This window comes from Telmatherina bonti, assembly GCF_933228915.1.
Source record: "Telmatherina bonti genome assembly, chromosome: 11".
NCBI lineage: Eukaryota > Metazoa > Chordata > Actinopteri > Atheriniformes > Telmatherinidae > Telmatherina > Telmatherina bonti.
The window spans coordinates 27,100,609-27,121,880 of NC_136629.1; the positions used below are offsets into that span (position 1 = coordinate 27,100,609).

The 21,272-nt window shown below is 38.1% G+C and overlaps 1 protein-coding gene and 1 pseudogene across 2 annotated transcripts; both read right to left on the reverse strand.

The window, feature by feature from the left end:
• Positions 1 to 231: 231 nt before the first annotated feature.
• LOC306762357 (alpha-soluble NSF attachment protein-like) lies at positions 232 to 4,884 on the reverse strand (annotated as a pseudogene). The gene is made up of 8 exons: positions 4,848 to 4,884; positions 4,482 to 4,539; positions 4,281 to 4,397; positions 2,462 to 2,508; positions 2,258 to 2,335; positions 2,108 to 2,163; positions 450 to 529; positions 232 to 363 (listed from the first exon to the last, which is right to left on the reverse strand). The product of its transcript is annotated as an alpha-soluble NSF attachment protein-like (transcript).
• A 6,194-nt stretch (positions 4,885 to 11,078) lies between these two features.
• slc18a3a (solute carrier family 18 member 3a) lies at positions 11,079 to 12,623 on the reverse strand (the record flags this gene model as incomplete). Its single annotated transcript, XM_079248455.1, has 1 exon — positions 11,079 to 12,623. One exon carries the CDS (start codon positions 12,621 to 12,623, stop codon positions 11,079 to 11,081), a length of 1,545 nt encoding a protein of 514 aa, XP_079104581.1.
• Positions 12,624 to 21,272: the final 8,649 nt, after the last annotated feature.

Consider the following 21,272-nt stretch of genomic DNA (forward strand, 5'->3'; position numbering starts at 1 on the left):
ATCTAGAAGTTTCTGTTTACAAATTGGAAATATTATATTACAAAAACATACTGCTGTGCAGAAGAAGGAAGAATTATTTATACAAAAAAAGGAAAGAAAAAGCATCACGACACTTTCATCAGCTTGCACTCTCTTGAGCCTGAAAAGGCCGGAAACATTTCTTCCTACTTCTGCACAGCAAGCGGGACGACAACAGGGTGAATATTAAAGCATCAGCTTGAGTTACAGCAGCTACAGAAGACACGAGTCATATTTCACCTTTGTGTTAAACATATCTACACAGAAGTGACAGAGTGCTGCTTTGAAGAAGTGGTCCTTGGCGCTGTACTTTGGAAGCGTGCTGTCCATTGCATAGGTTCCAACCTAAAACCAGACACTACAGGTTAGGTTTTCTTGACCATAACGAACCCTGATGTTAAATGTGGTGTGTGAAAAAAGCATCACCTCACCTGTTCATAGATCTTGATAGCTTTTTGGTACTGCTCCAGCTGAGCTGCAAGTGTCTTTCAGAAGGCACTTGTTTGCGGAACTAAAAAGGGAGAAAACAGACGTTTCTCAGCCGACATAATAAATTAAAGGGATACTGTGTAACTTTTGTGTAACTAAACATCAGCCTAATGTAAATAACAATGAATGATTTCTGGGATCAGTACACAGTGTTGATGTGTGCTGGCGCTCCAAGGAGGCTGCCCTCCTCAAAAACCAGACATTAATGGATCCGTCTCTTATTGGATCATGTGACCTGGAGCGCTTTGCATTACGATATAAACAGAGGGGTCTACGTTGTGCTACGTTTTCCTCCTCTTCCAACTAAAGTTTGTCATGGCTGAATGAAGTAAGAAGGTGAAAACATTGTCAGAGGGTCCAGAAAGAGACCCTCTGGAGATCACTCCAGAGGAAAGACACAAGTCGACTTCGGCAAAGACTTGGCTGGTTTGAGTCTCATGAAAGAACAATGTGGATGCAAAACGTATTCTCTGTTCGCCTCGGCAGTATCAGACCAGTAAGTTAGCTCTTTGCCTGTTGTGCAAATGTTGCAGTAAGCTAATCGGCTACAGACCAAAGCTAACCTGACTCCCTAAAACCTTTCGCACAGGTTCGGCTGGTTTGTGTGTAATAAATGCAGTACCTCTAATTCATGTAAATATCAAAAGAACAATTAGCAACTTATCTGGTTTAGTTTTATGGTTTTCATACACTGTTCAAAAGGAAACAGTACTGCTGTAATGTCTCATAAGTTAAGCGCTAATGCTGATGTTACTGACACAACCTACTGCCAAAGTTGCTGCCTCATTTGATGCCCAATACTTGTAGGTTTTTTTATACTTTATTTTTATTGGAGTCATTATTTATTTTCCAAAAGAAAAACTATACAAAAAGAACACAAGTAGACAAACTGTGGTTTAAGAGAGGTAAATAAATCCAATAAAAAGCACAGACAAATGTTACAGTTTAAAGGAGCTGTCACCGATTTGATAATGAAGCCACTCAAACCTGAAAAACCGTCATCTCTGATTCATCCACAACACCCAAATTCTACTTCTACAATAAACTAAAGAAAAAACATATTCTCTCCCAAAAGCAGAGGGAAAGAAAAGAAAGAAGGTACAATAATTCTTTCAAGTATTGCCCCTGTCTCTTAAATATATTTTCCATTTTTCCCAAAAGGTATTACCCTTTTCTTTTTGGATTCTCAAGTTAAAAGTCAAGCATTCCATATTATAAATATTATTGACTATGGCCATATACTGTTTTATAGTAGGTGGGTCTTTGCTAAGCCAGTGCTTAGTTATAGCTTTTTTGTTTGCTGTCATAAAGATTTTTAAAAAGTATTTATCAGCTGTGGACAACTTTTGATTTATGTTTTCTAGATAAAAGGATACACATGTAAATTTTATGTCAAAATAAAGAACATTTTAATCATCTGATGTACACCTTCCCAAAAAGAGTTAAGAACAAGGCATCCCCAAAAAGTGCGGTCTGCAGGGCAGTGCCCACAATCTTGCCTGCATATGGCTGGTTGACCAGTCTGTCTGAAGTTTAATTTAATTTAAGGGTTAAAACTTATAGTTTTGTGCAAAACTTATACTTCTAGTATGACAGTTACCTGGTGGATTCTTCATCTTTATAATAATCCGCTGCCTACTCATAATGAGCAATGGCCTGAAACAGAGATGACTTTCAGCTGAATACGATACGACAATCAAACAAAACATTGAAACAAAAACAAAACAAAGTTTTTATTTTTATATCTGACCTTGTTGATGTCAACCAGCTCGATCTCGTAAATCTCAGCAATGCTGATGTGGTGTTTGGCTGCAATGGTGAAATGTCCCCAAAAAGAATAAATAAAGAAAAATTAAAAAAAAAAAAAAAAAAAAAAAAAAAAAATCAAATCAAAACATAACGCTTCATGAAATCTATTAGAATACGTCAGAAACACAAAATAAAATAAACTCACTATATCCATGTATATCTCGATAGCTCGGTTTAGGCAGTTTATGGCCTCTGTTGAGATAAAGTGCGTATTGATGTCAACCAAATCAAAACAATTAATAATGATTATAATTACAAAAAAAATTGAAGAAAGGTTAATGAGAGTAAACTTGGAGAGCCAGCGTGTTCAAGGTGAGATTATTTTTTTTTTATCCCTAACACTGTTCACAAGGCATGCTTAAAAATACAAAAATTCCTTGCACACACTAGGTAACATATTTTCACCACCACAATTAGCCAGTTTCACTGGAAACTGAAGCCATTAACTGTTTGTCTGCCAATCTTACACTTCATGTAACGTTTGAGTTATCGTGTATTTTTCATGTTTGACGAGTAAATTAGAACTGAAGCAAAACATTTACACAGTAAAATTCAAGCCAAGCAAAGATTAAAATCTCTTTTCTGCAAAGGAACAAAATTCACGGCGGTACAGATGCAGATCTTTGTTTGGTGGAATTCAAATAATTGCTAGTTCCTGATTTCAGATTTCTATCTAACAGCACTGTGAAAGGAAACATTGCTGCAACTGACCCAGAATTAAAGTGATACTGGATCTTTCAGGCTGAGGATTTTTTTCTTAGACAGTTGAGGAAGTTTTCTGAACAGCATTTCCTTGATTAGGAAAGGTACCCTTTCCTCTCCAAACTGAGAGCATGATGACCGCAATTAACACTGAAACAGCAACTGTATGACAGAAAGAAGCACTGCATGGACAGTATGAATGATTGAGATGATCACCAGTCAAGAATTTATGGATGGAACTGTAACATAAAACAACTTTACAAAAAACTATATATTGTTTCTTTTTCTGATGAGAAATATAAGTACCAAGGAGACTGATATTGGGACTGTTTCCCACGTTAAAGCTGTGACTGTTTTTTTTTTGTTTTTTTTTTTTTGTTAATGAAAAAAAAGTCCCAACCTGGTACGTCCTGTTTATCTGAGTCTGTTGTCACTGCTCTAAACAATGAAAAAACTGCTTCTTGCATTTAGTGGGTTTAACAAATGTTCTTACAGTCCAATGAAGTTTAAGTAGCTCGTCTCCTCCCACAAATATTCTGTGAATGTCAACTAAAAATTAATCGTTTCAAAAGAAAGTACATGTGGAATCAGGCAGAGTTGGTCTAAGGGGTTTTTGTCAGATGGTGCCATGTTTTATAATCAGTGATGGTTGAGGTGTTTAATTAGAAACTACTTTTGTACATTATTTCTGACTCATTGTACTGTCTAAAGAGGGATACATGTACATAACAGGCTTTATTAGGAACGCAGTTGCTTAAAATATAGGAGACGGTATGAGAGATGCAAACAGATGATAACGGATTAAACAAGTTGTTTTAATTTGCCACTTAACGACACTGATGAGTTCAATTTGACTGTTTAAGAATCAGATCATTTTAATTGATCCAATTATCATAAAAAGAAAACTAGTAAGTGGTGGATTATAAGACTTTTAGGACTATAATGTCCTCAACTCTTAAGATTTCTAACTATTTATTATTAATTTTCATTGAGTCTAAAACATATCTCATCCAATAACTTGATTAACTGATAGAATAAACAAAAGGAAACAAAATTGCAGCCCTGAAACTAACTGAGCAAAAATCAAAGCGTGTTCAAATAGCAAAAATTATTTCGATTTATGGTTAGCAGGGTTTTTATTTGTTTCCTCTTCCTGTAACCATGAAAGACAATATTCTACATGTAACATGAGATGACACAGTAGACTCTAAAACAGGTACTATCAGCAGCTAAACACACCCTCTCGTGTTGAGAAAGAGTACCTTGTCTATCTGCTTTATTGAAGGCGTTTCCTGCATCTATGAGGTTAGTCTCTGGATCATGTTTGCTCTGCGCTTGCAGGTGAAGATGAGTGGCTTGGGAGAGAGCATTTCCGCCTGCTAGAAAGAAGAAGTTGCATGTTAAAGGCGTGAAAGCATTTCCAAACACAAATGTGTAAACTGAGGAAATCCCTGCAGTCTTACCACACCAATTTTTGACCATTGTACATGTTGGCTGCCCCTACACACATGTCACAGGCTTCTTACAACTTGGAGGAACTCCTGTATCAGAGCACACAGAAATAGTTCAACACCACCTGTTAGTGTTGACAAATATCACATTTTGCTACGGTATCTTTACATGGCCATGAAATTAAATATATATACAAAGTTTTTTATTTTACTATTAACCTATTGTCATGTTAATAGTAACACATGACTCTGTCATATTGGAAACGTTTAATTGAGGTATTCATTGGCTATTCTAGATAAATGATTCATGACATAACATTTATCTGAATCCCAATTATATGAACAGTTACATTTTTCCAAGTACTATGTCATTTGTACTTGTGGTCAGTTTTATTGGTTTCTGAAGGGTGACCATCTTAACCGATTCACAAATCTGTGCCGCTTTGCCAATAGAAGGCGCTCCAACGGTGACACAAGTACCAAGTACATATATATCTATATATATCTATCTCTCTCTCTCTCTCTATACATATATATATATGTATACTGTTTAGCTAGTACTGTCAAGCTTTGGGCCAACTATGTGGAAGGTGACTAGCTAGCTGATGGGAGAGAAAAACATCACGTAACAGCACTACAGTTAAAACTGCTTTGTTAATCTTCAAACTACATCTATTTTATACAGATGCAGAGTTATCTCTTGTACGGCAACTCCTGAATACGTCTGGAAACAGTGAAGTGGAATATTATGTTGTTATTTCTGGCAAGAAACGGGCAATAAGTTGCATTGCTGTAACTGCTGCATTGTCTGGACCAGATACAACAGAGCCCTGCTGTACTGGATGAAGAAAAGGTTGTAAACTAACAAGACATGTAGTTGTTGGACACTTGGTACTTGTGTCACTGTTGGAGTGCCTTCTATTGGCAAAGTCATTCACTGCATATATATATATATATATATATATATATATATATATATATATATATATATATATATATATATATATATATATATATATATATATATATATATATATATATATATATATATATATGCACTGTTCCGAAAAGTAAAGGGAACACTAAATAACATGTTGTAGATCTGAATGAATGAAATATTTTTTATTAAATACTTTGTTCTTTCCATAGCTGAATGTGCTGACAACAATTTCACACACAACTTATCAATGAAAATCAAACGTCTCAACCCATGGAGGTCTGGATTTGGAGTTATACTCAAAACTAAAGTGGAAAAACACACTACAGGCTGATCCAACTTTGATGTAATGTCCTTTAAACAAGTCAAAATGAGGCTAGGTAGTGTGTGGCCTCCGCGTGCCTGTATGACCTCCCTACAATGCCTGGTCATGCTCCTGATGAGGCGGCGGATGTTCTCCTGAGGGATCTCCTCCCAGACCTGGAGTAAATCATCCACCAACTCCTGGACCAGGGGTGTCATACTCAAATTCACAGAGGGCCAGAATTAAAAAGAGGAACAAAGTAGAGGGTCGAAAGTGACAAAAGTGATGGATATTATTTATGTTTTTATTTTACTTTGAGATACAGTACTGTCTTAAACATTTTCATATATTAGATAATAGCCTGTTTTGCTTGAAGATTGAACCCAGAAGAGGTTTTTAAAAAAGAAAAAAGAAAAAAAGAAATAGATATCAGGCATATATATCTGGAACTTTATATTCTTTTTATTTGTAACCTAAATCTGTCAATCACAAGCCATCAAGGCCAACACCTAAAAAAGAAAAAAAAAGATCTCTTTCAACTCTGAACAGACTATACTTTTCAGTAAATAAAATCACATTTATCCAGTTTAGTTTGCTTCCATTTACTCTGATGATGCACATGGGTCCAATCCAGAAACTTGGCATCGCTTTTTACATGCATGTGCATCAATTTGTGGAGTTAGGCTCTGAGCTGAGGAAATCCTCAGAACAGAATGAAGGTGTTCATCAGTGAGACGACTCCTGTGTTTTGTTCATCTTCATCAAAGAAAACAGTTGCTCACACAGATATGTGCTGCCGAACATAGAGAGCATTTGTGCAACTTGGGCACGGAGTTGGGGCAGCGTGTCGGGGGGATAAGGTGGAAATTGTGCAGCACCGACAGTCATACTTTGACTTGAGCGTGTCATTACATTGTAGCTCAGTAAGCTCCATTTGGAGGTTGGTTGGTACACTTTTCATGTCAACCGCAAACGGGTTGCTAAAAAGTTCAAATCTATATTTTTTGGCTTCAAAGTTGGCAAATTGTCGGATGAATTCAGCGCTAAGTAGATTGAGATTTTCAGCAAACGGATTGAGATTTTCAGCAAACGGATGATCCAGACCATCATTGTGCTTGCTTAAATTCTGGACAAGACACACACACACACACACACACACAAAAAGAATGTGAACTACTACACAGTCTGCACACTTTGACGTGCGCAGAGCCTGAATGTTGACACAGCCCTGATACTGATTTATAAAGGAAACAGGCAGAACATGCGCGCTGCTTCATAAATCTGGAAGTTTTTGCACTGCAATACTTGTTTTCCCTACATACACCACCTGTAGTTATTATTGATATGGTCTATTTTATAAATGAACTCCCAGATCCAGGACGTTAGTCAAACTGTACAGTTTTGCTCCAGTAGAGGCCTGTTACATATCATTGTTTTTCTTTTATGTAGAAAAACTAACTTTGTGGTCAATAAAACAACTAACACAGCAGCTTCTTTTCATATCACCATTTATCCAGCGGTTAAGTGCCAAAATAACATTTGTCCAGTTCAATTCAATTCAATTTGTTCTCACAGAACAGTATAGTAACACAACCAGGGACTCCCTTACAGCTAGCAGCTAACTGTGTGTAAATTTCTATGGTAAATTCCAACTTACCGGTAGCAACGTTGCTAACTCTTCTTCAGAGTTCAGACCGTTGTTTCCACGTAGCTGTCTCCAGCGTGTGAAGATGACACCAAAATCTTTCTAGTTTTGACACACATCTTGTCATAGTGTCTTGAAACTCCTTTTTTATTCTTTTTACCAGAAGCAGCAAGTTTCTCTGCAAGCTCAGCTCCTCCACAGAAAATCAGTTGAAATGCGATAGCGCAACCCCCCTTCGGCGGCATGAACGCCCCCCCTTCCCCTTGCCAGCTCCCGACGAAGGCAGGAATCGCTTCTGAGCTATAACCCAGAGCCGTTCTTCAATAAATTGGGTTATACTCACTCTACAGGTGGAAAAATGTACTAGAGGTTTTACGGCCCGTAAAACATTGAATAAGGGTCTTTGTGATTAATTAAAGTTGAAATTTAAAAACGCATCAAAAATGGACAGACTAAAACTTACATGTTTCAAAAAGTTTCTAATTCTGAATGAGGTCATTTTTTTTTAGTTAATTTATGTTTAAAATATTAAAAATCTTACATACTCTGCCTTTAAGAGGTGCCACACTGAGAAAATATGTCAAAGTTCCATGGTGGGATTTCAATGTAAAAGTTTTTGCTAGTTCAACCTAGTTTCCTTCTAATTATGTGGATTTTTTTTTTTACCTTGAACAATTAAAATGTAATTTAGTTAGAAATTAGGATATTTTATTTACATTTATAAAATTAACACACTTACATATGGTACATTATGTCACAAACTGGTTGACCAGTTCTCAGCTGTACAACTTTTTCTCCATCATTGATACACCACACAACTCTAGAGGCGCCTGAGCATTTCTCAGTCCTGGTCCTTGAAGGCTGCCATCTGGTTTTCCAATTGTCCCTGCAGGGAAACACCTAACTCAGACTCAGACAAGCTCAGCACATGTCTGCTAAATACACATTAATTTGAAAGAAGTGTGTTTTTTGCAGGGACTGCTGGAAAATCTGCAGCAGACCGGCATCAAGGACCAGAATTAAGGATCACTGTGTACAGCATGAAGAGAAATGGCGAGAATACAGCCCCCTGTGGTGCTCCTGTGCTGATTACTACCGTCTCAGACACACAAGCTTTTATACTGAAAAACTGTCGTCCATTTAACAAATCAGATAACTGCCTGAAAATGCTGCCTCTTTTTACACAGCAATAGGGCGAATAATGTTAAACCCACTGAAAGACTCCAAGAGCATAATTCAGACTGGCTGCTTTGTCCAGAAGAGAAAGCTGAAGCAGATAGATGATGGCATCCTCAACACCAAGCCCTGCCAAAACCACATGCAGGGAATTCTTCATTGTTAAACATGTAAAGAAGCAAACTTTTGAAGTACATAATCTAATCCTGAATTTTTTGCTTTATTGTTATCCTGTCATGAACCACACTTAACCTTGGGACTGATTTTCCAGAAATTATGTAGAACTGTTATAAACGTTTATATTAATGTTGACATAGTAAGTAGGTTTTTATCTACTCAAAATTTAACAAATGTATCTTATTTATCTGTTGGGGTGATGCACCAAAGGGGATCAGTAAAACAGGAATTGGTAAATAAGGATTCGGTACCTTTCAAGTAGTCAGTATTAATTTTCACTTTACTTTAGGGCACACAAAAAATATTACTAATGTGAAGTACAGGAAAACTACTGGTTGACCAGATTACAAAACAAATGCAAACGGAAATAGAAAAAGGAAGTTCCAGATTTGTTGCTGGTCTCCAGTTAGTTCATATGACGCATTCTCCAGGACAGAAATAAGCATCATTGATTCCCAGGTAAACCAATCATGACCACGTGATTCATTGATACACAGTGTGTTAATAAGAAACTCATCATTACTTAATACCCGGTCCTGTATTATGAATGATCAGGGGCATTATTGACAAGCAATAAGTAATTGAGCAGTCCCTGGTTCATTTATCACTCATTTAATATGTAAGCAATCATTAAAAAAACATTGATCAATCATTACCTATTGGATCTGATGAGTTCATAATTTTCAGTGATTGATTAGCCATTTCATAGAATCTCCAGAGGAATGTAAAGATGAGGTTGTCATTAATAAACATTCATGATTTGCTCTGTAGAAGCTATCTAATTAAGCTTATCTGTGTCCCTAACTGTAAAGTGTTACTAAAAATCCAAACACCTTTACAGGTTTTTTATAGATTTTTTCACCTGATAATAAAGACATTAAAAAATTGTGATGGTAAATGTTAATTAAAGCTAATTAAAACAAACCAGGGCAAAAATAAATAACCTTGTACTCACAACACAGCAAAGAAAATACGTCCCAGTTGATCTTCTGGTTCAAGCAAGAAGCTTGGCTTGGTCCATCTTTACTTTGGTCAGTTTCTTTGAGAACTTCTTCACATTTTTCCTTCTTCCATCTTTTATCATTTGGATCTTCCTTCAGTCCCCTGCGCACAGCATGAGCAAGACTCCCCTCGCTTCAAGAGAGATGCTGAGAGGGTACCTCAGCATCCTAGCAGCAGCAAGCTCCTCCCAGAAGTCCTGCTATTCGTCGAGAAGTTTATTTGGCATCTCAGTTGTACGGTCCACCTTATTTACACTCTGACGGAGCGCCACAGATACGCACACACTGTGCAAGACAACAGTGACGAAGGAGTTTGCACAGATACATTGTTTTGGTTATTAACTTTCAACACTATTCTAGAGCAATCTTGGCGCACATGGACTACTTCTGCGTCAGTTTTACTTGGCTCTGGGTGATTAATATTATTTTGGACACATAAATGCGTCTCCAAATTCTTAATTATTCACTCTACATTAATCATAGGGGAATTCATAAAATTGTTCATATATTTTGGCCCCAACTAAATTTTTATTTGAAGAATTAATATAAAATTTAAGAGACATGATAATCTTTTTTTTTTTTTTTTAAAGAATAATATTCATAAAAATGCATCCATTTGATCTTTAATATTCTATTTTATTTTTTAAGTTAATGTGTGTCCAGAGGCAGAATGCATTAGTCTACTGCCACCAGTTTAGGATCCACTGTATAATAAGGAAACTTTCCTTTTAAAAAAAATACACTTTGTGAGGAAATAATAAATAATCATGTACCAAAATAAAGAATTTAATTAAATACCAAAAGAAATTAAGACAATAAACGAGTTGACATTATACTGATTTAATTATTTACATGTAATTACATGTCTGTACAGTCACAGATCTTATTATATTCAGGCTTTGCATTCCAGAAGCATATTATGAAAATAAATAGAATAAACAATCAACAAGACGTATATTCCAATTAGATTAAACCTTTCTTAAACAGTCGTGTAACACACAATTTTGCATATTTAATTTACCAGCGAAATAAATAGATTACAATAAAATACTCTTACACTGCAATCGTTCTTTTTTTCCCTTTTGTTTAAAAAATGCATTTACACAATATTCCCTGAAGACGTCATGAGTCAGCATCTGATACAGAGACAAATAGGCTACTAATGACCATTTCTTTTATAATTCTCTCACAAAGCGCACAAGCCTGAAATCACTCGACTTGACAAAACCTTTAGGAATCGTCACGACAAGCAGAAAATAACTGACATTGCTACACAATCAAAATGGTGATATGCCGCTGATTGAATTGGACAGGATACACACACCTCTACATGGGCACTTAAAAAGTTTTACACTCATTTAAAGGTATTTTACGCGTACTCTCCTCCTGATGACTCCTCCGAGTACGACCGCTGAGCAAAAGTCTCAATGCCATTCTCGTCGATCGTTGTACATAAGCCCTTTCTCTTCTTCTCTCTTTGCTCCATCTTAATTGTATCGTACAGTCCCGTGGGGCCATCCTCCAGTAGCATGTTTCGCTCAGAGAAAGAAGGCTTCATTTGTGTCACGTTCTTCAGCAGAAGGAGCGCCGGTGCGTAAAGCATGTTGGCGAGCCCCATGCCCAAGTTAAGCTGAACGAAGCCAAGGTCGTGCACTATCTGTCCCGCGACTACAGGCCCCATGGCATAAGCCAAACAGTAAGAAATGTCTGCAATGGCATACACACTGCCATACACTGACACGTGGCGCACATCCACGAGGAAACCCAGAGTCGGGAGGAGCGCTGTGTCCACGAAGGCGATGCCAAAGCAGATGCCACAGAGCGGAATCATGAGCTGTCCAAAGTTTTTACAGGCTGGCACTGTGCATGAACTCGCACCTATGAACACCATACCTATTGCCCCGTAGAACCACTGCAGATGAGGGTATTTTGCGGCTAATTTCACAGTGAGATATACACCTAAGACGTGAGGAAAAAATGCGGGGAACCATGTCATGCCGATCTCCCACTCGTTGGAATGCATGTTTTCCTCCATCCACTTGGCGATAGTGGGCTCAAGGAAGGCAAGAGGGATGTTACAGATGGTAAGAGCTCCAGCTACCACAGCAATATATGGATCTATCATCAGTTTGTAAATAGGGGTGCCCACTGGCATGTTTTCTCTTTCTCTGTTGGAGAAGGGTTTCAGCACAGTCAGACACAACACACCATCAGCGAGACAAACGCAGGCTAGAATAAGAAAGGGCACCCGCTTTCCGGCGAACTCATAGAGGACCCCTCCAAAAGGGGGTGCCACGAGGCTCCCAAAGGAAATGAAAGCCAAAGCAATACCAAGTGCTTTGCTTCTCTCTGTCTCCTCCGTGAACTTGTCAGCAATCAGCGCGATCCCCGAAGTGTCCGCGAAAGCTGAGCCGAGGCCCTGTATGCTGCGCGCCAGGAATAGAGTCGCGTAGTTTTCAGCAAAAGCAAAAGTAAGGGTGGAGAGAAACATGATGTTGAGTCCGATGAAAAGTGGGATATCATATCCTACCCTGTCTATAAACGTGCCGCTCAGTGGGTTCACCAGGAGCTGCAGGATGGCCTTAGAGGCAAAAAGAACGCCTATTTGTAGGTCGAAGTTTCCCTTAGTTATGTGCGTGGTGCTGTTCGTGGAGTGGGAGTGCGGCGCGTCCGCATCCGCTGCTTTCTGCAGCTCTGCAAGATAGTCGGGTATAATTGGCACAATTACCATGTAAAGCATGTTGTCTAGTAGAAGTGCTATACATACTATTACTAGAATGACCCGTTTTTGCCGTTCTGGGTCTTGAATGACGTTGCCCAGTTGTTTAGTTCTTTCACCCATCTGGGACAATTTGGAGGCGGCAGATTGTGCCATATTGGTGGCTTGTCCCTCTGTGATTCCCTCCGACTCCATGATTTTCTTTGTTTCTTTCTAAAATTCTTGTCTTCTGAAAAAAAAAATCAACTCCCACAGACTACAGAGTTGCGTCTGCGTGGCACATATGTTCTGTCTGTACTTGTTGTCTTATGAGCAACGGGAGCCCTGATTAACTAGATAACTTTCCGCTGTTTTACCTCTTCTCTTTCCCCTGCGCTGTCCGTCATCGCACGCGCTTTTCCACTTTCGAGACTTGGACTCGTTTTATCCCCGTTCTCCCTTGTTGCCTCATTGTCTCATATCCCGTCACTGGGGTGACGTGCTGGTCCCAGACAGCGCAGTCACAGGTTGGGGATTCACCTTCAGCTCACAGTGCCACGGCTCCATCAGCGCGCGCTCACCGTTTGAGGTCCGTTTGCTGCGCCCTCGCGGCTCCCAGACGCACCCAGCTGTCTCCAGCCACCTGTAACGCTGTGAGCGAAGTCATCATTTCACATCAGCCCGTCTGGTTTTTGTCGGCCGTGAAAGGAATACACACTTCAGTTTGCTGACTCCCAAAGGTACCCCCCCCCCCCCCCCCCCCCCTCCCCCTCCCATCTTCAGCGATGGCTGTGACGCACAGCATCTTCTGCTCGCCAGCAGATTTTTATGCTAATTAAACACAAAATCCACGCTGCTGTCCAGTCAGTTGCATCAGAGTGGAGCAGAATGTGCCTTGTACAAGTTTATCTTATACTTTATAAGCCTTCTGAATTGTTATGGTAATATCTGTGAAGGTTTTTAATATAATGCAACACCCTTTTTTAAACCCAGCGTGGAATGAAACACTCTAGAAAACCATTAATAGCTGAAGTTATGCATCCTTTCAACGTTTTTAACTAAATGTGTTGTATATTGTTTCAGCACCAGTGGACAGTTCCGCAAAGAATGCAATTTAATTCTTAATTCTTTCCACGCTTTTAAAAGGTGGTTTTTTTTTTTTTTTTTTTTTTTTTTTTTAAAGTACGGGCTGGAAATGGAAAGTAACCAACATGCGTACATGACAGGAATGGTCTCTGAAAGACTGCGTATTTGATTCTGTAGTAAAAATAAAGGAGAACGTTTTTCCTCTCTCTTTTTTTTTTTGTAAAGAACCACATACACAAATGTTCAGAATTCATAAGAGAACTGACAGGTTGGTATTTTTTTAATTGATATATTCAAGCTGTGGAGCTTAAAGTTTTAGGTGCTTTTCTCTCAAACTTTATTTTTTGCAACTGGCCGAATTTCTACGCCTAGAGCAGGCCTACCATAAAATGACTTCGTTATCCTGAGTAAAAGCTGTCTTTTTTTAAAATTTTTTTTTTTTTTTTTTTTTACAAAGATCACATCGGTATTGCTTTGAGCAGACGGATGATGAGTGTGTCCATTACCCGCACAGAGTTGCGGGGCGATGCAGCCAGCTGTCAGGAGTCAGCTGGGGTTTAAAAGAAAGCTGGACACTGCCATCTAGCGGCCCTGAAACACCTCTGCAGTCATCTGTGTTTTGACTTTATGTTTGAATCTACAAATATGAAGGCAGACTAATAAAATACTGTTTTAAATGTTGAACATTTTCTTTAATCAGCTCTAACATTGGAGTCAGATATCTTATAGGCTATTGGATGTTTTAAGAAAAATGCATGTGTTAAAATCCCATTTTTTGAAACATTACACTGAAAACAGTTTCAGGTACTATTTCTGTCAAATATTGGCAGATTATTTTCTACAACTGGCCCTTTTTTAATTTTCTTTTTTTTTTTTTTTTTTTTAGAATATATTCAGTGTGAGATGAATTACTAATACCTGAAACATGAGGCAAGGCAGTGTTGACATCTAGTGGAGGACAAATGTATTAGTAAAAGACTTGCTGGAATCCAAACTAACTCCACTCTGTTTCCTGAACAGTTCATCCTACATCAGTCATAACATTATGAAGCCCTGCCCAATATTGAGTTTTTTCTTAATGTCACTCAAATAGCACAGTTGTGTCAATGTTTCAGAAAGAACATGTGAGGTTTTAATAACTTTATTTGTAAGAGGTTTTAATGATCAGCGTATATTTGAAAGTGATTTTCTGAAACAATAAGGAAAGGAAACATTGTTATGCCTAAGTATAATATCAATTTAAGGAAGTCTTTCCATTAGCATATACACTGTTAAAAAAAAATAAAGGGAACACTTAAACAACACAATGTAACTCCAAGTCAACCACACTTCTATGAAATCGAACTGTCCACTTAGGAAGCAACACTTATTGAAAATCAATTTCGCATGCTGTTGTGCAAATGGAATAGACAACAGGTGAAAATTATAGGCAATTGGCAAAACGCACCCAATAAAGGAGTGGTTCTGCAGGTGGTGACCTCAGACCACTTCTCAGTTCCGATGCTTTCTGACTGATGGTTTGGTCACTTTTGAATGCTGGCGGTGCTTTCACTCTAGTGGTAGCATGAGACTGAGTCTACAACCCACAAAAGTGGCTCAGGTAGTGCAGCTCATCCAGGATGGCACATCAATGCGAGCTGGGGCAAGAAGATTTGCTGTGTCTGTCAGCGTAGTGTCCAGAGCATGGAGGTGCTACCAGGAGACAGGCCAGTACATCAGGAGATGTGGAGGAGGCTGTGGGAGGGCAACAACCGAGCAGCAGGATCGCTACCTCCTTCTTTGTCCGAGAAGGAACAGGAGGACCACTGCCAGAGCCCTGCAAAATTAACTCCATCAGGCCACACATGTGCATGTGTCTGCTCAAACAGTCAGAAACAGACTCCATGAGGTTGGTGTGAGGGCCCGACGTCCACAGGTGGGGGTTGTGCTTACAGTCCAACACCTTGCAGGACGTTTGGCATTATCCAGAGAACACCGAGATTGGCAAATTCCCCTCTGGTGCCCTGTGCTCTTCACAGATGAAAGCAGATTCACACTGAGCACATGTGACAGACGTGAGTCTGGAGTCTGGAGACGCCGTGGAGAACATTCTGCTGCCTGCAACATCCTCCAGCATGACTGGTTTGGCAGTGGGTCAGTAATAGTGTGGGGTGGCATTTCTGTGGAGGGCCACACAGCCCTCCATGTGCTCGCCAGAGGTAGTCTGACTGTCATTAGGTACCGAGATGAGATCCTCAGACCCCTTGTGGGACCATATGCTGGTGCGGTTGGCCCTGGGTTCCTCCTAATGCAAGAAAATGCTAGACCTCATGTGGCTGGGGGGTGTAAGCAGTTCCTGCAACATGAAGGCATTGACGTTATGGACTGGCCCGCCCGTTCCCCAGACCTGAATCCAATTCAGCACATCTGGGACGTCATGTCTCGCTCCATCCACCAACGCCAAGTTGCTCCACGGACTGTCCAGGAGTTGGCGGATGCTTTCGTCCAGGTCTGGGAGGAGATCCCTCAAGAAAACATCCTTGTTGTAGGCGTTGTAGGGAGGTCATACAGACACGCGGAGGCCACACACACTACTGAGCCTCATTTTGATTTGTTTAAAGGACATTACGTCAAAGTTGGATCAGCTTGTAGTGTGTTTTTCCACTTTAATTCTGAGTATAACACCAAATCCAGACCTCCATGGGTTGATACATTTGATTTTCATTGATAATTTTTGTGTGATTTTGTTGTCAGCACATTTAACTATGGAAAGAACAAAGTATTTGATAAAAATATTTCATTCATTCAGATCTACAATGTGTTACTTTATTGTTCCCTTTATTTTTTGAGCAGTGTATTTTTGTTTTGAGTTTTCAGTGAAGGATTGTGTTAAGATTTTTTTTTTATGTTGTGCCTTTGTTCAACCAGCAGATGTCTCTACACGTCTTCACATGATAACGCCATAATTCAGAAAAAAACATCTCTTTTTCGTTGAGTATTTTGACTGTTTTTTTTATTACTTGTCACAGAAAAACAACAATCCATTCTTTTTACTGCTTGTAGTGTGTATGTTTTTAGAGATGACTGATTATTCAATCCAAGTCATTCACCTGATGATCCAAACAGTTGAGGAGCAACCTTCACCTGGAAATATTGAATCACAACTGTCTCATCAAAGCAAAACAATTTACAAAAAAACTGCAAAGAAAAACAAATACAGGAGAAAAGCTGTGTAATTTTACAATCAACTGAAAACCTCTGTAATATGAAATGTTAATAGTTTTATTTAAAAAAAAAAAAAAAACCATACTTGTATAATACTTTATTATCTTAGACCATTAATAATTTATACATTTTTCTAAAAAGAAAATGAAAATATATAATGACTAAATGAAACATAGTTAAGATGAAGTTATCATATCATATTAGGAGTGTGTGGCATTGTACATTATTGTCCCTTTTGCATTTTCTCCCATCTGGAGGAAAGTTTGGAACAACTACGAGTCATGAAGACATAAAAAGACCGAGTGCAGTTAAAATACATGGCTACAGGATGTTTCATCCTGAAAATACTAAAGGCATGTGCTAAACCTTACTAAATGTAATTCTGAAAAAACTATGAGAGGTATCTTATCTAGTTCTAATAAAAAGGAGGAGTTTGCAGAGAAAAATGTTTTTAATAGAACAGATGTGAACCCCGGATAGGAAGTCAAACCTTCTGTTAAAAGGTTTGAGGAGTAGTGTTGTTTTTAATATTCATCAGGTATGAAGTATACATGTACAGATACATGATAGTGTTGCGATTTAGTGTTGAATTCAGTGAAACAACAACCAAAAAAACGTTTCCAATACCTTTCAGTGAAATGAAGACTTGTTTTCCCCAGGACTTTATGTGACGTAGACATACAAAACCCAGCTAATAAGCCCTGGAGTCTAACCAAAAAGCAGCTCAAAATGTTTCTGCTTTATTTTTAGACCAAATATTACATCACATTAGAGTGAGAGCAGCTCTGATAAGCACATTTATTTTCCTCAGTTAACATACTGTGGCAGGAAAGCTTATGCAGTTATGAAGGCTGGAACTCTGCTTTGGCTTCTGGTTCACCCGAGAGGTCGATGCAGTGGTTAATCTCTCTCTCTCTTTCTCTCTTTTGCTCACACATACAAACAATCCTAACCACACTGCCCACTGACACTGGACAAAGTACAGACAGACAAAGCATAGAAAGGTATATAGTTTAATACACACTATGACTGGTTTATGGTGGAGCCAGCACTCTCCTTACTGGAGTGGCTGACAAATATTTTTTCTTTCTCTCTGCAATTTTTTCTCTGATCTGATTTGAAACTAGCTCAGGAGATTCAAGATAACCATGTAATCTTGAGCTTTTGCCAAAGTATTAATTTCTAGCATCCAGACAAAATCCAAAGCTTCTGCAGCCAAATGCACACAGCATAAGCATCAAATATAAGCAGAGGACCAAACGAATGTTAGAGTTTTTAATGGACTACAATCTGTAAATATAAAACCTCAGGGTATAGGGAGCAATGCACTGAAGTCGAGTGACCTTTCATGAGCAAATTACTTTCTCTTTAGATCATCACAATGCATTAGAGTGACTTTAAACCTAAACATGTGTCAGTGCTCACCAATCTAAAATGAGGACTTTCAATCAATAGATGTGTTTATGTAATTGTGTTGCATGAAACCTCAATGCTGCATGTGCACTGCATTTGAAAAGAAACATTGACTGAGAGCATAATCTATGTATCTGAGTGGATTAAAAGCAGCATCATCACCATGTGTGAAATCCATTCATTTAATCAAAGCATATCTGCTGCTAATGCTGACTAGGGACTTTCATAATTGATTAAAGAAAAAAATGCATGTTCACATCCCCCTCCACCAGCATAAACACAATACCACCTCTAGTTTCAGTGAGTCAGTAGAAAAGATGACCATAAAAATTTTTAGATGTATCTGAAAGCGTTTTTTAGTCACTGGAATTACCTGAATGTTGTTATTGTAAGAGAAGGAAAAGAATCATGCACTGCTCGAGCATGTTGTTTCTGACTTAATGACAGTCTAAATGTCAAACATGTGAAGCAAGAAACATTTTTTTTCCCAGTCTATACTGGTCCCAGCGTATGCTTCCATGGTTTAAAATGGTGATTTCTAAAGAGCAGTGATGCACAGACCCACTTTAATCCAGATTACACTCAAACACTAATCCAGTAAAAACACAGTTTTCTTTTGAAGCAGTATGCTTCTCTAATATGTAACATGTTAGGTGAGTATTGTTTTAATGCTGAATGTGAATTTAGGTATGATATGTATGTTTTTTTCATGCAAAACACACTGGATATAAAGTGGGATTTCTCAAACTCATTGAACTGATTGGAAGAGCAGCTGTGCTCAGCATTATCATTGATTGTCCTGCGGCTGCTCAGCAAGAGAGAGCACATTGCTGTGTGTCTGTGTGTGTCTGTGTGTGTGTGTGTGTTGTCTTATTGTGTCAGGGTTATATAATCGGCTTCACATCAGACAGTCAGGATCATTAAAAGAGAGTGTAGTTGACCTGAGGCAGCAAACTGACATTTCACCCTGTTTTTTTTTTTTTTTTTTTTGTGTGTGTGTGTGTGTGTGTGTGTGTTTGTGTATGCCTGGTTGACCTGGCCTGCAGGTCAGTCACAAGGTCTGAGAATCAAATTAAGATTTTACCAAAGAGGGTGATGGAAGAATAAACAGTCATTAAATTAATGGTGTAGTTTAGGATTCTGTCATGAATCATTTTGCTAAAAAGGGATCATTACAGAAGAAGAATAAAAAAATAATACAATTTTGGAAAACTGACTAATTTGGACTTTAGTTTGGATGTAATATCTTTTCCCTGCTGTAGTTCTTTGGGTCTTTGAATTTCATCTTGTAGCAGACATAAGTAACATGTCGGTTAACATGCAAATCACACACTTTCATTATACAGTACTAGGTCCCATTTCTCAAACAACACTAGGCGTGTTTTTATGTTGATGTCAGTATTTGCTTTTGTGTGCTCAACTACAGCCTTTCAGCTAACTTATAGCAACAATTTTCAGTTTGTCTCAAGTACATTGTTGTGTTTGTGTCATGGTAAACAAGTAGAAATCATACAATGGAGAAAAAAGCAAGGCACCAGTAGGGATAAGATAAGGGCTGTAGACTTCATGTTTAATTAATGCTGGCTGTTCTTAAATGGAAATTTTTACTGGTTTAAATGGATATTGGTCATTTTTTCCTTCTTTATTTCTTTTTGACTTGGTGTTGTGTAGTAATATTGACATACCTGCAATAGACAGCAGGTATGCTGCTTTCAGTTCTGTAACTCATGAAGTGATTTTAATGGAAAAGATGTTGAAATGTCAGTACACTGAAAAATACTTAAGCCAGCACATGGAAAAGACATGACGATTTTACCATATTTTGCACAGAGTATGCTCCCACACCTTTTCTGACCTAATGATGTTCACGGTTACCAGAGCTGATTAGTACATATTAGGAAATAAGAGGTTGGCGGATGCTGGTAAACTCTTGACTGTCATGCTAGAAATCTCTGTTTTAAATCCTGTTCAGGACAATCTTTTCCACAACCCTTTCACTTCTATACTTGTGCAAATATTGGCTTTTTTACATGGATCCAACCTTCTAATTGTTACAATTACGGGTTGATTAGAGTTACTTTTTAAAAAAAAAAATACATTGTTAGGGTTGCAATTACACATAGTCACAGACTGCACAGTTAAAGGTGGAGTATTTAAGATTTTCAATATTTAAAAAAAAATTAACTAATAAAATAACTACAATCATAATTAGATAGTTTTTTGAACATGTAGGTTCCAGTCTGTCCATATTTGATGCGTTATTAAATTACAAGTTTAATTAATGACAAATGACAAAAAGCACTTTTTTTTTTTACTGGTAGGCAAACATTTAAGAAGGGTCTCTGTCATTAATTAAACTTGTAATTTAATAACACATCAAATGTGGACAGACTGGAACCTACATGTTTTAAAAAACTATTTAATTATGATTGTAGTTATTTTTTTAGTTAATTTATTTAGAAAATATTGAAAATCTTACATACTCCACCTTTAAAGCGTCCCAGTCCTGTTTAAAACTCAGATGTCAAATTTTGTGCATATAAGCAATAAGCAACATGCATGCAGTTGATTGTAGTAACTCATTTATTTGATCAGCTGAGAAAACAGTGACAAAGTGAAAAACTCCGTGATCCAGTGTGAAATCCACCAGCATTTGCCTGAACTACCATAAAATCTTTGTGGTTTGAGAACTCCAAATCATCTGTCCCTGTTCTGAGTAGGTGCTACTAGTTAGCTCTGAATTCCTCTTGTGCTTCAAAAATAATAGCTTTCTCAATGTCCTTTAAGCCTCCATCTGAAGTTGTTGAACCATATCTAGCATATAGTTGCTTTGTTCACAACTTGTTGGCATGATTTTTTTTTCTTAATTGCGGACAAATTTAATGTAAATTCAGTTGTATTTTTGAAACAGAAACTGTTAAAGGTTGATTCACCTCAAATGCTTCACCAAGATCAGCCTCATCCATTCGTTTCATATTCTCACATAATCTAATTCAGAGTTACAGCAAAATAAATGAATTGCTGCAAATCAATGTCTTGTCAACAACTGTCATATTTTTCCTTCAGTCATTAAAATATCTGTTTTCTTCCTCTTTCTGCTTTTTTATTTGATCATTAGCAGCTGACACATATCTTAACATACCTTCAGCTCAGCAGCTGTGA